Source organism: Oncorhynchus mykiss, chromosome 20, assembly GCF_057628025.1.
Source record: "Oncorhynchus mykiss isolate SJ-2025 chromosome 20, ASM5762802v1, whole genome shotgun sequence".
NCBI classification, from domain to species: Eukaryota; Metazoa; Chordata; class Actinopteri; order Salmoniformes; family Salmonidae; genus Oncorhynchus; species Oncorhynchus mykiss.
The window spans coordinates 31657299-31675221 of record NC_143041.1 but is presented as its reverse complement, the minus strand read 5'-3'; the positions used below and the strand labels follow the sequence as shown (position 1 = coordinate 31675221).

At 42.3% G+C, this 17923-nt stretch overlaps 1 protein-coding gene across 7 annotated transcripts in view; it reads right to left on the bottom strand.

Moving 5' to 3' along the window:
* The window catches only part of phactr2 (phosphatase and actin regulator 2), a 57897-nt gene that overhangs the window by 8389 nt on the left and 31585 nt on the right, over nt 1–17923 (bottom strand). For 3 of the 7 annotated variants that reach the window (XM_021576315.3, XM_021576314.3, XM_090212902.1), the window contains exons 3-9: nt 12396–12470; nt 11772–11912; nt 4989–5243; nt 3327–3855; nt 1775–1956; nt 1211–1367; nt 815–870 (exon numbers count right to left, since the gene is read on the bottom strand). In XM_021576315.3, the coding sequence (XP_021431990.3) occupies nt 815–870; nt 1211–1367; nt 1775–1956; nt 3327–3855; nt 4989–5243; nt 11772–11912; nt 12396–12470 (1395 nt within the window). Of the gene's footprint in view, nt 1–814; nt 871–1210; nt 1368–1774; nt 1957–3326; nt 3856–4988; nt 5244–11771; nt 11913–12395; nt 12471–13881; nt 15934–17923 lie in introns of those variants that run through there. The other 4 variants (XM_090212903.1, XM_021576317.3, XM_090212904.1 and 1 more) reach the window with 2 other exon arrangements.

Here is a 17923-nt window from a genome sequence, read left to right as displayed (position 1 = left end):
TCAACGTTTTGAAAAAATGGCCCATGGGTGGGTTTATGGTATGGGTAGGCATAAACTACAGACAACAAACACAATTACATTTTAAATCGATGGAAATTTGAATGCACAGAGATACCGTGTCGAGATCCTGGAGGTCCATTATCGCCACCATCACCTCATGTTTCAGCATTATAATCCACGGCCCCATGTCACAAGGATCTGTACACAATTACTGGAAGCTGAAAATGTCCCAGTTCTTCCATGGCCTGCATACTCACCAGACATGTCACCCATTGACCATGTTTGGGATGCTCTGGATCGACGTGTACAACAGCGTATTCCAGTTCCTGCCAATATCCAGAAACTTCGCACAGCCATTGAAGAGGAGTGGGACAACATTCCACAGCCCACAATCAACAGCCTGATCAACTATGCGAAGGAGATCTGTCGCGCTGCATGAGGCAAATTATGCTCACACCAGATACTGACTAGTTTTCTGATCCACGCCCCTATCTGTTTTTTTAAAGGTATCGGTGACCAACCGATGTATACCTGTATTCCAAGTCATGTGAAATCCATAGATTAGGGCTTAATTTTTTTAATTTAAATTGACTGATTTTCTTATATGAACTGTAACTCAAGTAACAATTTCAAAGATTTGACTGTTGCATTTATATTTTTGTTCAGTAAATAATCTGAAAAACACACATGACCAAAGCCAGAAGACAAACAGACCGTGTGTGGGGGAAATGTCTTGTACAGTACTAAGGGGTTGTCTGACTGGGGCCAATGTGGTGCTGTCTGTCTGTGGTGGCATCTGTCTGTCGTCACTCACGTTTCAGAATGTTCCTCTGCTCCAGTTCCTCAGTGCTGGGCCTCTGACTAAGTCGTCTGTGAGGGACAGAGGGAGAATGAAACGAGACGATACCTCAGTGATTTGGGAACAGGGGTGAGTTCCCCAAAAGCTTTGTAGCACTAAGATCATCTTAAGTCCCTTGGATGAAAGAGGATTTTAATGCTACCAAGTTTTCGGAAATCTCACACCAGAACAGTTATTTCAGATTAAATACAATCAAAATAAAAACAAATAAGTTCGAAATTGTGCTACTTATGCACAAACACGTGTTGTAAAAAGTAAATCCGTTTTTGTTTGGTTATCTTTTGGAAATTGTAGAAATAAAACTTCTTCCTTCTTCAGAAGTTTGTGTGACTCCATGGGTGTACTCTGTACCTCACTAGCTTGGAGTGAATCTGTTGCCGGAGTTCCTGCCTCTCAGTCTCAGAGGTGCGAGGCAGGATGTTCTTCTCCTCCAGCTCTCTCTTGCTGGGCCGGTTGCCCAGTTTGATGGCCAGGGTGTCCCTGCGGCGGATCTTACTGGCTAGGGAGCCTAAATAAACAATAATAAACATGAAAATCTAGCTAGCCCCTTCCCCCAGCCAATGCCATGCAGGCTGCCCCCAGAGAGTCTTAAAATGGGCTGAGTCAGAGTACAAGAGTATGGCTTTATAGGAATGTGTGCTGTGCAGTAAATATAAAATATAAGTCAAAAAGTACATATAAAACCACCAATAAAGAGTGTGGAAACACAATTAATGAGATTGTTATCAAGGTTGTTCTCATTGTTTCTAGTCCTTTTTTTTATTCTTGTTTCTAGTCCTTGTTTCTAGTGCACGAGTGGTTACGGACTAATTTGTTGCAAAGGCTGGACAGACAGACATTTAACACATGCTGACTGACTAAAAAGGCTAGAATACAATGAGCTTTAAGCTTCTATATCTGCGACGGATTCCTTACTTGTGGTATACTCGTCTTCCTCATCCTCGTCTTCGTCTCGGTAGAGGATGGGCCCATCTGAGTCGGAGTCGCTGACTGTGGACTGGTAGTCAGACTCCGTAGTGCTGTCTGGGATGACTGTAACCTCTGGGCTCTCCAGGTTAACACTGTGGAGCTTCTTCTCTCCAATCCCATTGGTAGGCCTGGAGTCACATCACCAAAACCCTGATAAACCATTCTTACCCAATTGATTTATCTTGTCTTCTGATTTATTTATCATGTCCATTGTTTTCCTTGTTGCATAATGGAAAATGTCGATATATAAACTCTAATGAAGGGTATATAGACCAAAAACATAGGTGAAAACAGGCCTTTTCTTTCCCAACAGTCTTTTCCTCATGAATCTGGTATCATGCAAGTCATGTGAACATGATCATCTTTCCAAATGGTTTAAGGCCTATAACACAGACAGAGCTCTGTGACTTACTGTCCCAATTCAAGTTAAACCAGTTCAGCTCAGGGCTATGAAGGCCATTTATGACATCTATGCTGACTCAGACGTGTGTGTGTGAGAGAGAGACAACCATTTGCCACAACACCAAATGTTTAAATAGAGGGCTAAATAGGTTACTCCCTATTACACAGCAGCCATTATGAATTATGACAATACTGAATCCAGGTAGCGGTAAATGGTAAACTAGGCTGCTAATGCTGCTAAAATTTTAACAGCATTTTCTGGGCTTTGAACTCAAGCTGTGGTGCCGTTCATCATCAGAACAGTACATCGGCAATGAGGAGCCATCTAAGAATACAGCACATAGTAAAATGTGAAGGTTGAAAACTAAGCACAACAGCTTTTAGAATGCATACTGTGAGGTGGTAGTGGCTATAAGGTAGAGTATTGTACATTTATAGACTTTGACCTTTGTGATGACCTTACTGTTAAACACATGACCAAGTGCAATACCAGTGGGAAATAATCCAGTAAAGCAAAACCTATCATAATTATGTTTCCACACAGGATAGCTTTTCACACTGCTGTGCCATTTTCTGCAGTACTGTGTGACTCCCAACACTAACCATCTCAAGCTGCAAAACACTGAGAATGACGAACAACATTGCCACATCATGTAATAACACTTGAAACTTTTCATATTTATTTACACTACACATGCAGCAAGAATTACACCATGTATTCAATGGAGTTTTCTAAAGCATACTGTACTATTTTGGGAATCATGATTGCGGTAAAGAGCTTTCCCTCCAATGCCACCAGATTTCATTCTAAAGTTTCATGACAGCAATTATGATTTAAGACGACATTTTATTTTCTTCAGTTTGGAGGAGACGTTTAATTCCAACCTGGGTCAAATATATAACTCAATTATTTTCAAATACTTATTTAATTTAATTGGTCTGGTTCAACAGAACAGTCCCAAAAGTGCAGAATTCAAGCTACATTAAGTGTACCTCACATATCTTAAATACTTGAAAGTGTGTTTGACCCAGGTCTTCCCATAGGGTTTTTCTGCACTAGAAGCCTATAGATCAGTGTTGCAGTATCGATACATACCACTGACGTTTCTCTAACTCATGGTCTGCGTCCCCCGACTGTTGCCCACCTCCATCTTCCCCAGTCCCCAGGGATTCCTCCTTGGAGCTCTCGCTATGAGACTCGGTGAAGAAAGTGTCCTCAGTGGCGTTGTTGACCAGAGGGGCCTTCTCCCCAGGGTCCTGAGGACTGGCTCCTGAGGCATTGTCTTTATCCATTCCAGTCAGAGAAGAGTCATCCTGAGCAGCAGGCCTGCCTTCTGAGCCAGAAGAGGGCTCCTCCTTGCACCCCTGGTTCCCATGCCCAGTGCCCGGGACCCGTCTCTCCCCAGAAAGGTTGACTGTCTCTGGGGAGGCCTTGGGAGCTCCAGAGAAGCTGGAAGGGTTAGTTACTAGTTGGAGGACGCGCTTGTTTGTCTTCTCTGTCCCAGTTGGGTTGGCAGGCCTGTCCTTGGAGGTCTTTGTGGTACGCGGTGTGGACGATGAGGAGGATGAGGACTGGGCCGTGCTCTTGGATGTGCCTCCAGTTTTCTTAGGATGAGAGGATTTGGCTGAGAGGAGAGGAAACTTCATTAGATTTATGATAAACACAACGGCAAAAACTGTCTGATGTCTTGTAGCATTTTATGCACCTTCATGTCAAATGACCTGCCCAGGCACTACAGATGAACATGAGCCTTTTGTCTAAGTCTCACACATGAACAGGTAATGATGCATTGTCCCTGACAAAAAACATATATTACTTCTATAGAATGTTGGGGGTCATGTGACGGAATAAAAAGAGTAAAATAATAATAATAATTTGGTTGGTGCTTATATTTGTCCTATTTCACACATGTTCAAGTGTGTATTATAAGCCTTCCTTTTTTTGCATATCCCAGCTCTCCCTGAGACACCTTCATAGAGTGGGGTCATGGCCAGGGTCTAAGTCAAATATTATTAGTGGCTGTGAAAGAGGTCGTAATGTGGATAAGCCATTTGGCAGATATACAAAAGCTATTCAAAACCAAATAAACTACTGACACTCAACAAGAGAACAATGTGCACTCAAAATTATTATAGACAATGGATATTAAACAGAAACAGAAAGAGCCCCAAATCTGGCATTTCTTCTAAGAAACTCATAAAATATCAAGTTAGGCATGCCCATTACAATCAACACAATTGTTCCTGGGTAGTGCAGTTTACTCCAGTGGGGTCAAACAAGTCACATGCACGGACGCTGGCGCACACACAGACACGAGACATGGCCACATTGCCCTGGGAAACCAAACAATCCATGAACCAAATAGTCATGCACCAAAGACAAAAAAGCAAGGGTTTTCAGAAACCCTCGGAGGCTGGCAGGCAGGCAGGCAGGGGAACAAAGATGGGACACACAGTACACAGCGTATCTTATTGTAGTGCTATGCTGTCTGAAAATGGAGAAGTCTCTGCACGCAACTCTCTGTACACACAACTCTCTGTACACACTCTCCTCACTTCCTGTTTCACAACAAGAACAATTAAACGTTCAACTACTGTAAATCCCTAGCCTTCTAGCATGGACACTACCATTCAATCCTAAAGGGGAACAAGGAGGGATGCACTGATGGGCAGTGGGAGGCCTTCCACATGCGAAGACGGGTACATTCTCCATGCCAACAGGGCTCTCTCCCAATCAACCAGTGCCACTGATACTCACCGTTCCCAATGTAATTGTTTCGAGGGTTTTGTTTGGGCGGCAGAGTGGAAGCTTGCTTGCCTGTGCTTTTTGGCAGCTTTTTAACACCAGCGGTCCCGTCCCTGCGCCCTGCTGTAGCCCCACCAGCTGATTTGGGAGGAGCGGTGGTGGGATGTTTTTTAGCCTCCCGCGTTCTGGCCTGGTTTCCTTTTGGAGTAGCTTTGATTTCATTCCTTACTAAGGGAGGTAGAGGAGGGGGGAGCAGAGCAACCTCTCCTGTAATTTACCAAACCCAGAGGGAGGGAGTCAGGGAGAGACAAACACAAGGGTGGGACCATGTAGAAAAATGTGTCTAGCTAATACTCGTAAAAGTCAGGAACGTAAAGTGGCTCCATCATGTGCATATCTAAGGTAGGAAGCGAAGTCTAACAGACATGACCTGACCTCCAACCTAATGTGCATTATGATGTTGGGAGAAGAAAAAAAAAATGGATACATTTACATATCGGGATATTATTTTAGATGATATATCGTATTGTTTTGACAATATAGCACTAGTTGGCTGCACCAGCACCAAAACTCCAGTATCTTGTTCTCCATCTTCTTTTTAGCACACTTTTTTCATCACTTTTATTTCCATGACTGATCAAAACTCGTTGCGCCCTGTATGATACAATGTATGTATGTATGTATGTATGTATGTATTTTTATTTATTTTATTTCACCTTTATTTAACCAGGTAGGATAGTTGAGAACAAGTTCTCATTTACAACTGCGACCTGGCCAAGATAAAGCAAAGCAGTGCGACACAAACAACAACACAGTTACACATGGAATAAACACAATATACAGTCAATAATACAGTAGAAAAAAAAGTCTACATACAGTGTGTACAAATGAGGTAGGATACCAGAGGTAAGACAATAAATAGGCCATAGTGGCAAAATAATTACAATATAGCAATTAAACACTGGAGTGATAAATGTGCAGAAGATGAGTGTACAAGTAGAGATACTAGGGTGCACAGGAGCAAAAATAAATGAAATAGATAACAGTATGGGGATGAGGTAGTTTGATAGGCTATTTACAGATGGGCTATGTCCAGGTGCAGTGATCTGTGAGCTGCTCTGACAGCTGGTGCTTAAAGCTAGTGAGGGAGATATGAGTCTCCAGCTTCAGGGATTTTTGCAGTTCGTTCCAGTCATTGGCAGCAGAGAACTGGAAGGAAAGGCGGCCAAAAGGAGGAATTGGCTTTGGGGGTGACCAGTGAAATATACCTGCTGGAGCACGTGCTACGGGTGGGTGCTGCTATGGTAACCAGTGAGCTGAGATAAGGCAGGGCTTTACCTAGCAAAGACTTATAGATGACCTGGAGCCAGTGGGTTTGGAAACTAATATGAAGCGAGGGCCAGCCAACGAGAGCATACAGCTCGCAGTGGTGGGTGGTATATGGGGCTTTGGTGACTGCATCCAATTTGCTGAGTAGAGTGTTGGAGGCTATTTTGTAAATGACATCGCCAAAGTCAAGGATTGGTAGGATAGTCAGATTTACAAGGGTATGTTTGGCAGCATGAGTGAAGGATGCTTTGTTTTGCGAAATAGGAAGCTGATTCTAGATTTAATTTTGGAATGGAGATGCTTAATGTGAGTCTGGAAGGAGAGTTTACAGTCTAACCAGACACCTAGGTATTCGTAGTTGTTCACATATTAAGTCTGAACCTTCCAGAGTAGTGATGCTGGACGGCGGGCAGGTGTGGGCAGCGATCGGTTGAAGAGCATGCATTTAGTTTTACCTGCATTCAAGAGCAGTTGGAGGCCACGGAAGGAGAGTTGTATAGCATTGAAGCTCGTCTGGAGGTTAGTTAACACAGTGTCCAAAGAAGGGCCAGAAGTATACAGAATGGTGTCGTCTGCATAGAGGTGGATCAGAGCATCCCGGAGTCCCCTCTTCACTGTTGATGTTGAGACTGGTGTTTTGTGGGTATTACTATTTAATGATGCTGCCAGTTGCGGACTTGTGAGGTGTCTGTTTCTCAAACTAGACACTAAAGTACTTGTACTCTTGCTCAGTTGTGCACCGGGGCCTCACACTCCTCTTTCTATTCTGGTTAGAGACCATTTGCGCTGTTATGTGAAGGGAGTATGAAGGGAGTAGTACACAGCGTTGTACGAGATCTTCAGTTTCATGGCAATTTCTCGCATGAAATAACCTTCATTTCTCAGAACGAGAATAGATTGACGAGTTTTAGAAGAAAGATCTTTGTTTCTGGCCATTTTGAGCCTGTAATCGAACCCATAAATGGTGATGCTGCAGATACTCAACTAGTCTAAAGAAGGCCAGTTATATTGCTTCTTTAAATCAGGACAACAGTTTGCAGCTGTGCTAACATAATTGCAAAAAGTGGTATCTAATGATCAATGAACCTTGTAAAATGATAAACTTGGATTAGCTAACACAAAGTGCCATTGGAACACAGGAGTGACAGTTGCTGATAATGGGCCTCTGTACGCCTATATACAGTTGAAGTCGGAAGATTACATACACCTTAGACAAATACATTTGAACTCAGTTTCACAATTCCTGACCTTTAATCGTTGTAAAAATTCCCTGTCTTAGGTCAGTTAGGATCACCACTTTATTTTAAGAATGTGACATGTCAGAATAATAGTAGAGAGAATGATTTATTTCAGCTTTTATTTCTTTCATCACATTCCCAGTGGGTCAGAAGTTTACATACACTCAATTAGTATTTGGTAGCATTGCCTTTAAATTGTTTAACTTGGGTCAAACATTTTGGGTAGCCTTCCACAAGCTTCCCACAATAAGTTGGGTGAATTTTGGCCCATTCCTCCTGACCGAGCTGATGTAACCGAGTCAGGTTTGTAGGCCTCCTTGCTCGCACACGCTTTTTCAGTTTTGCCCACAAATTGTCTATAGGATTGAGGTCAGGACATGGTATTAGCCACTCCAATACCATGCCTTTATTGTCCTTAAGTCATTTTGCCACAACTTTGGTAGTATGCTTAGGAACATTGTCCATTTGGAAGACCCATTTGCGACCAAGCTTTAACTTCCTGACTGATGTCTTGAGATGTTGCTTCAATACAGCCACATCATTTTCCGTCCTCATGATGCCATCTATTTTGTGAAGTGCACCAGTCCCTCCAGCAGCAAAGCACCCCCACGAAATTATGCTGCCACCCCGTGCTTTACAGTTGGGATGGTGATCTTCGGCTTGCAAGCATCCCCCTTTTTCCTCCAAACATAACGATGCTCACTACGGCCAAACAGTTCTATTGTTGTTTCATTAGAACAGAGGATAGTTCTCCAAAAAGTACAAACTTTTTATCCCCATGTGCAGTTGCAAACCATAGTCTGGCTTTATTATGGCGGTTTTGGAGCAGTGGCTTCTTCCATGCTGAGGGGCCTTTCAGGTTATGTAGATATAGGACTCGTTTCACTATGGATATAGATACCTTTGTACCGGTTTCCTCCAGCATCTTCACAAGGTTCTTTGCTGTTGTTCTGGGATTGATTTGCACTTTTCACACCAAAGTACGTTCATATCTAGGAGACAGAATGCATCTCCTTCCAGAGCGGTATGATGGCTGCGTGGTCCCATGGTGTTTATAGTTGCGTACTATTGTTTGTACAGATGAACGTGGTACCTTCAGGCATTTGGAAATTGCTCCCAAGGATAAACCAGACTTGTGGAGGTCTATAGTTTTTTTTTCTGAGGTCTTGGCTGATTTCTTTTGATTTTCCAATGATGTCAAGCAAAGAGGCACTGAGTTTGAAGGTAGGCCTTGAAATACATCCACAGGTACACCTCCAATTGACTCAAATGATGCCAATTAGTCTATCAGAAGCTTCTAAAGCTATGATGTCATTTTCTGGAATTTTCCAAGCTGTTTAAAGGCACAGTCAACTTAGTGGATGTAAACTTCTGACCCACTGGAATTGTGATACAGTGAATTATAAGTGAAATAATCTGTGTGTAAACAATTGTTGGGAAAATTACTTGTGTCATGCACAAAGTAGATGTCCTAACTGACTTGCCAAAACTATAGTTTGTTAACAAGAAATTTGTGGAGTGGTTGAAAAACAGGATTTAATGACTCCAACCTAAGTGTATGTAAACTTCCGACTTCAACTGTATATATGAAATATATACAGTACCAGTCAAAGGTTTGTACATCCCTACTAATTCCAGGGTTTTTCTTTTTTCGTAATATTTTCTACATTGTAGAATAATAGTGAAGATATCAAAACTATGAAATAACACATATGGAATCATGTAGTTACCAAAAGGTTAAGTAAAAAACAAACAAAAAAAGTTAAACAAATCAAAACATATTTTCTTCAAAGTAGCCACCTTTTGCCTTGACGACAGCTTTGCCCACTCTTGGCATTCACTCAACCAGCTTCATGAGGTAGTTACCTGGAATGCCTTTCAATTAACAGGTGTGCCTTCTTAAAAGTTATTTTATGGAATTTCCTTCTTATTAATGCGTTTGAGCAAACCAGTTGTGTTGTGACAAGGTAGTGTTGGTATACAGAAGATAGCCCAATTTGGTAAAAGACTAAGTCCATATTATGGCAAGAACAGCTCAAATAAGCAAAGAGAAATGACACTCCATCGTTACTTTAAGACATGAAGGTCAGTCAATCTGGAAAAAAACATCAAGTGCTATGATGAAACTGGCTCTCATGAGGACCGCCACAGGAAAGGAAAACCCAGAGTTACCTCTGCAGCAGAGGATAAGTTCATTAGAGTTACCAGCCCAGAAATTGCAGCCCAAATAAATGCTTCACAGAGTTCAAGTAATAGACACATCAACATCAACTGTTCAGAGGAGACTGTGTGAATCAGGCCTTCATGGTCGAATTGCTGCAATGTAACTACTACTAAAGGACACCAATAAGAAGAAGAGTTTTGCTTGGGCCAAGAAACATGAACAATGGACATTAGACCGGTGTAAATCTGTCCTTTGGTATGATGAGTCCGAATTTGAGATTTTTGGTACCAACCTCCGTGTCTTAGTGAGACTCAGAGGTGGTGAACGGATGATCTCCGCATGTGTGGTTCCCACCGTGAAGCATGGAGGTGTTATGATGGTGATTTGCTGGTGACACAGTTAGTGATTTATTTAGAATTCAGGGCACACTTAACCAGCATGGCTACCACAGCATTCTACAGCAATACACCATCCCATCTGGTTTGAGCTTTGTGGGACTATCATTTGTTTTTCAACAGGACAATGACCCAACACACTTACAGGCTGTGTAAGGGCTATTTGACCAAGAAGGAGAGTGATGATGCTGCATCAGATGACCTGGCCTCCACAATCACCCGACCTCAACCCAATTGAGATGGTTTGGGATGAGTTGGACCGCAGAGTGAAGGAAAAACAACCAACAAGTGCTCATATGTGGTAATTCCTTCAACACTGTTGGGAAAGAATTCCAGCATAAGCTGGTTAAGAGAATGCCAAAAGTGTGCAAATCTGTCATCAAGGCAAAGGGTGGCTACTTTGAAGAATCTCAAATATAAAATATATTTTGATTTGTTTAAACCTTTTTTGGTTATTACATGATTCCATATGTGTTATTTCATAGTTTTGATGTCTTCACTATTATTCTACAATGTAGAAAATAGTAAAAAAAATAAAGAAAAACCCTTGAATGAGTGGGTGTGTCCAAACTTTTGAATGGTACTGGTACCATCTAGTATGGACTAATAAAGTATATCTTATAGAGTAGGATCATTTCTCTTTACATTCTTCTCATCACGACCAAGCTCCTGCTGCCTTCAATAAAGCAACAGATTATTGCCCTCAGTGCCCGGGCACTTTAGATGAGACATTGTCCGGGTATCTGCCCTGACAGGGCGCCAAATGACTCCATAATGAACTGAGGCCTCATTTGAATCAGTCTTCCTGACCCGCACTGACCAGCTGAACCACTCTGAATGTGTTGTTGGAGAGAGCTCTAGCTGGTCATCCCAGTTTGTCTTTGGTCAGCAGTATTAAGTGGGCAGCAGTATTCTTTTTTATTTAACCTTTATTTAACTAGGCAAGTCAGATAATAACAAATTCTTATTTACAATAATGGCCTAGGAACTGTGGGTTAACTGCCTTGTTCAGAATGACAGATTTTTACCTTGTCAACTTGGGGATTCGATCTAGCAACCTTTTGGTTACTGGCCCAACGCTCTAACCACTAGACTACCTGCCGCCCCAGCAGTAGATTGGCCTACTATTGATCTGAAGAGGCCAGAGCTCTGGCTCCAGAGGCCCATATTGTTATGGTCAGTAGAGTACTGAGGGCCTTTGATCATTGCAGAAGTGACAGCCTCCTTTTGTCTGCAGGGCTTAAGAAAAGGGGATTTCTGCTCTTTCGTTTCCCTATCAGACTGTTAAGGGGATTTAACATAGGTGTATCTGGATACATTCTGCTGGAGTGTGCAGCATTATGCCTATCAGTCAGGGGCTACTGCTAAAAGATCAACAGCAATGGAGACGTGTTAATAGATATGGGATGGAAAAAATTGAATTGAGGAACCCCCACAACACTTAAAAAGCTTCAGATGGCAATACTCCTGCAGGTCTAAAAGGGTGATAATGACCATTAGTGGATGGGTTATTGCTCTGTTCAGACTCCTGCTTGGAGGTCAAAGCCAAAATAGGAAGCGCTAGTGGACACATTATTCAATTGGAGCTCACCGAATGGATTTAGACCATGCCATTTCATTTAGCTCTGGCCTGCTTGCAGACAAACATGTTAAACGCATTCCAGTATACCTGCTTTGTCCTCCACATTCTCCGACCCTTTTGTCTTCTCCTCCAAAGGTGTTTGCGGAGACTCCATGTCAACTTTGACCTCATCTGACCCCACACTAGGCGTTGCATGGCCATTTAGATTCTCAGAGTTCACTGGCTCCTCTGGTGCAAATGAAACATTTAAGAGTTAGCAAGGGGTGAGAATGGGGTACATTTTAGCTGACATTACCTGACATTTAACTGACAGCTATTTTACTACATCCATTAATTATACAGTACACACAAGGAATGTAAGAAGAAAGGAGGCTTCCGTCTCGAGACATTTACCATTAGATTAGCTCCCCTAAGAACAAAATTACATTTGTCTTCCTTGACGCAGATTTGAGGTAATGTTACATTGGTGTTAAACAATGCGTGGGAGGGGACTACAGTACAGTGTACCAGGAGGACACAAACAACTTAGACGGAACTGCAGTTTGGGTTTCTTCCCCATCGTAGCAACAGCTAACATCAGGTGGTATTCCACTTCCTGATGACGTAGAGGAAAACGGGGGTTTGGGGCGGGACTTCTACTCAATACTATAATAAACAAATGGAACACTTAGCACACTGTTAGATTTCATACATTTTCCCGCCATAACTCACCTTGATCGGGAATGAGAACGCCTCTTCTTATCAGCTCCTCTCGACTTTGCCTCGTGGAGATTTTCCTCTCCAGAACTATGGAGATGAGCATGGCAGAGTTGTTAATCATTGACCAGATGCAGTCATTAATTCTATGCCTTTTGCAATGACAGGGGAGGATATTACCCACTGCACCCCCCCCCCCCCCCACACACACCCTAAATTAGGGATTAAATAAAAGTACAGGAACAATTACACAGATGAATTGATTACAACATGCCATGTGAAAGATGAACAGCTTAGGGAAATGGTTCCATGATGCAGTCGGGAAAGTAAGCCCATTAAATATGTAAATTATGATCCCTCGAAGGCTTTATGGAACTCCGATTCTCTATCATGTTTTATTTATTTATTTATTTCACCTTTATTTAACCAGGTAGGATAGTTGAGAACAAGTTCTCATTTACAACTGCGACCTAGCCAAGATAAATCAAAGCAGTGAGACACAAGGAACAACACAGAGTTACACATGGAATAAACAAACACGCAGTCAAATATACAATATAAAAAGTCTATATACAGTGTGTGCAAATGAGGTAGGATAAGGGAGGTAAAGCAATAAATAGGCCATGGTGGCAATATAATTACAATATAGCAATTAAACACTGGAGTGATAGATGTGCAGAAGGTGTGTGTGCAAGAAGAGATACTGGGGTGCAAAGGAGCAAAATAAATAACAGTATGGGGGATGAGGTAGTTGGATGAGCTATTTACAGATGGGATATGTCCAGGTGCGGTGATCTGTGAGCTGCTCCCACAGCTGGTGCTTAAAGCTAGTGAGGGAGATATGAGTCTCCAGCTTCAGTGATATTTGCAGTTCGTTCTAGTCATTGGCAGCAGAGAACTGGAAGGAAAGGCAGCCAAAGAAGGAATTGGCTTTGGGGGTGAACAGTGAGATATACCTGCTGGAGCACGTGCTATTGGTGGGTGCTGCTATGGTGACCAGTGAGCTGAGATAAGGTGGGGCTTTACCTAGCAAAGACTTATAGATGACCTGGAGCCAGTGGGTTTGGCGACGAATATGAAGCGAGGGCCAGCCAACGAGAGCATACAGTTTGCAGTGGTTGGTAGTATATGGGGCTTTGGTGACAAAACGGATGGCACCGTGATAGACTGCATCCAATTTGTTGAGTGGAGTGTTGGAGGCTATTTTGTAAATGACATCGCCGAAGTCAAGGATCGGTAGGATAGTCAGTTTTACGAGGGTGTGTTTGGCAGCATGAGTGAAGGATGCTTTGTTGCGAAATAGGAAGCCGATTCTAGATTTAATTTTGGATTGGAGATGCTTAATGTGAGTCTGGAAGGAGAGTTTACAGTCTAACCAAACACCTAGGTATTTGTAGTTGGCCACATATTCTAAGTCAGAACCGTCCAGAGTAGTGATGCTGGGCGGGCGGGCGGGCAGGTGTGGGCAGCGATCGGTTGAAGAGCATGCATTTAGTTTTACCTGCATTTAAGAGCAGTTGGAGGCCACGGAAGGAGAGTTGTATGGCATTGAAGCTCGTCTGGAGGTTAGTTAACCTGTCTGGGAACGGGGTTCTGCGGAACCCCTCGCCAACAGCCAGTGAAATTGCAGGGCGCCAAATTCAAACAACAGAAATCTCATAAATCACATCTCAAATATACAAGTATTAGGCACCATTTTAAAGATAAAATTCTCGTTAATCCAGCCACAGTGTCGGATTTCAGAAAGGCGTTTACAGCGAAAGCTCCACAAACGATTATGTTAGGTCACCACCAAGTCACAGAAAAACATAGCAATTTTTCCAGCCAAAGAGAGGAGTCACAAAAAGCAGAAATATAGATAAAAATTCATCACTAACCTTTGATGATCTTCATCAGATGACACTCATAGGACTTCATGTTACACAATACATGTATGTTTTGTTTGATAAAGTGCATATTTATATCCAAAAATCTAATTTTACATTGGCGTGTTATGTTCAGTAGTTCCAAAACATGCAGTGATTTTGCAGAGAGCCACATCAATTTACAGAAATACTCATAATAAACATTGATAATAGATACACCTATTTATTATACATGGAACTTTAGATAAACTTATCCTTGATGCAACCGCTGTGTCAGATTTCAAAAAAACTTTACGGAAAAAGCATACCATGCAATAATCTGAGTACGGCGCTCAGAGCCCAAACCAGCCAAAGAAATATCCGCCATGTTGTGGAGTCAACAGAAGTCAGAAATAGCATTATAAATATTCACTTACCTTTGATGATCTTCATCAGAATGCACTCCCAGGAATCCCAGTTCCACAATAAATGTTTGATTTGTTCGATAAAGTTAATCATTTATGTCCATATACCTCCTTTTGTTAGGGCGTTTGGTAAACAAATCCAAACGCGCGTGCAAGTCCAGCGGAAAGTTCGGACGAAACGTCCAAAAAGTCCATAGAAACATGTCAAACGATGTATAGAATCAATCTTTAGGATGTTTTTAACATAAATCTTCAATAATGTCCCAACCGGAGAATTCCTTTGTCTGTAGAAAAGCAATGAAAGGCGAGCTAACTCTCACATGACCGCGCGTCACGAGCCCATGGCTCTCTGCCAGACATCTAACTCATCCCCCTCTCATTCAGCCCCCCTTCACAGTAGAAGCCTGAAACAATGTTCTAAAGACTGTTGACATCTAGTGGAAGCTTTAGGAAGTGCACAATTACCAATATCCCACTGTATCTTCAATAGGGGCTGAGTTGAAAAACATCAAACCTCAGAATTCCCACTTCCTGGCTTGATTTTTTTTCTCAGGTTTTTGCCTGGCATATGAGTTCTGTTATACTCACAGACATCATTCAAACCGTTTTAGAAACTTCTGAGTGTTTTATATCCAATACTACTAATAACATGCATATATTAGCATCTGGGACTGAGTAGCAGGCAATTTACTCTGGGCACGCTTTTCATCCAAAAGTGAAAATGCTATCCCAATGAAGTTAACACAGTGTCCAAAGAAGGGCCAGAAGTATCGTGTCTTCTGGGTAGAGGTGGATCAGAGAATCACCAGCAGCAAGAGCGACATCATTGATGTATATAGAGAACAAAGTCAGCCAGAGAATTGAACCCTGTGGCACCCCCATAGAGACTGCCAGAGGTCCGGACAACAGGCCCTCCGATTTGACACACTGAACTCTGTCTGAGAAGTCGTTGGTGAAACAAGCGAGGCAGTAATTTGAGAAACCAAGGCTGTTGAGTCTGCCGATATGAATGTGGTGATTGACAGAGTCGAAAGCCTTGGCCAGGTCGATGAATACAGCTGCACAGTATTGGCTTTTATCGATGGCGGTTGTGATATCGTTTAGGAACTTGAGCGTGGCTGAGGTACACCCATGACCAGCTCGGGAAACCAGATTGCATAGCGGAGATGGTACGGTGGGATTCGAAATGGTCAGTGATCTGTTTGTTAACTTGGCTTTCGAAGACCTTAGAAAAGGCAGGGTAGGATAGATATAGGTAGCAGTTTTGGTCTGGAGTGTCTCCCCCTTTGAAGAGGGGGATGACCGCGGCGGCTTTCCAATCTTTGGCGATCTCGGACGATACGAAAGAGGTTGAAAAGGCTAGTAATAGGGGTTGCAACAATTTCTGCAGATACGTTTTAGAAAGAGAGAGTCCAGATTGTCTAGCCCAGCTGATTTGTAGGGGTCCAGATTTTGCAGATCTTTCAGAAAATCAGCTATCTGATTTGGGTGAAAGAGAAATGGGGGAGGCTTTGTCAAGTTGCTGTGGGGGGTACAGGGCTGTTGACCAGGGTAGGGGTAGCCAGGTGGAAAGCATGGCCAGCCGTAAAAAAAAATGCTTATTGAAATTCTCAATTATCATGGATTTATCGGTGGTGACAGTGTTTCCTAGCCTCAGTGCATTGGGCAGCTGGGTGACGGGTGGTTGTTTGACCGTAGACCCATTACAGACACAGGCAATGAGGCAGTGATCGCTGAGATCCTGGTTGAAGACAGCAGAGGTGTATTTGGAGGGCAGGTTGGTTAGGGTGATATCTATGAGGGTGCCCGTTTTTACGGATTTGGGTTTGTACCTGGTAGGTTCATTGATAATTTGTGTGAGATTGAGGGCATCAAGCTTAGATTGTAGGATGGCCGGGGTGTTAAGCATGTCCCAGTTTAAGTTAAGGTCACCTAACAGCACGACAGCACTTAACATCATTAATAGTACTTGCATGACAATCTCACAGTGAAGTGTTACATGAGCCTTTAGGTGAGATTGTGTTTGTGTTCAAGAGAATGGATTAGTACTAACTAGAGGTTGTCCAAGGTATGAGTAAACTGCATAGGACTAATACAATACCTGGTATGACTAGGGGTGTGGAGGTCTTGACATTTTATCAGACGGTTATTGTCATGCAAATGACTGCCAGTCTCACAGTAATTGACCTTTTAATTAACATTAAAACATGTTTAGCATCTCCAGGCCTCCACGCATAGGCCTACAAGCCACTGATGCGCGTCTTTGGAACATTTACATATTAAAGAGTAGAATGAATCCATTTACTATACATCACAATAAATCCATTTTTTTGGCAGGTCTAAAGAAACATTATGATATGAATAAAATGTATTTCAGAAGAAAAGAATATGAGTTGTCCTACGGTATGTTATCTGGCTATGTGCCATACCATAGGCTGTAGGCTTGTTCATTTAGCAGACAAGATATTGCTTACAAATCCTGTGCCATTATTTTATATTATATGATTTTATAGAAAGAAGAATATAATTGACCTTAGCTGGATGAAATAGAAAATATATATTTTCCCATTCTGGAGTGAGTGAGCATATGGAGTGGCTATGTTGAGCGTAAAAGTGATCATTTGAAACAGGTCCTTATGCTAGATTTAGAGTTATTTGGCCACTTTAGTTGTGAATGATACAAACCTTAGAATGTATATGGGACTGCATGGTGCGTCTATAGGCTATTGAAGACTTGAGAAAGCCACAAAAAAAGCTTGCACTCTGTTCCTTGCCTCAGGCTGCACACACTCTTCTCTCTTTTTTTCACCTTTATTTAACTAGGCAAGTCAGTTAAGATCAAATTCTTATTTTCAATGACGGCCTAGGAACAGTGGGTTAACTGCCTGTTCAGGGGCAGAACGACAGATTTGTACCTTATCAGCTTGGGGGTTTGAACTTGCAACCTTCCGGTTACTAGTCCAACGCCCTAACCACTAGTGACCATATTTCACCCATCAGACTATTCTAAATGTAATCTTGTCTTCACTAATATGTCAAAGTTGTTTCGATTTAGAATGGCCCATTATAAAATGGGCAAGAACAGGTGTAGGGGAAAAAAGAAATGTCATCCACATGCACTCGAATGGAGAATGGAGGCCGCTTTCCCATAGCTTGTTTTTCAATCATGCAGGGTAGGCTACTCTGGTATTATAGTGGAGCATGTGCTTAATATGAGCAGCTGAAAACTAAATATAGTAGCAGATGGGATCCTCCTCTTTTTAGTGGCAACCAT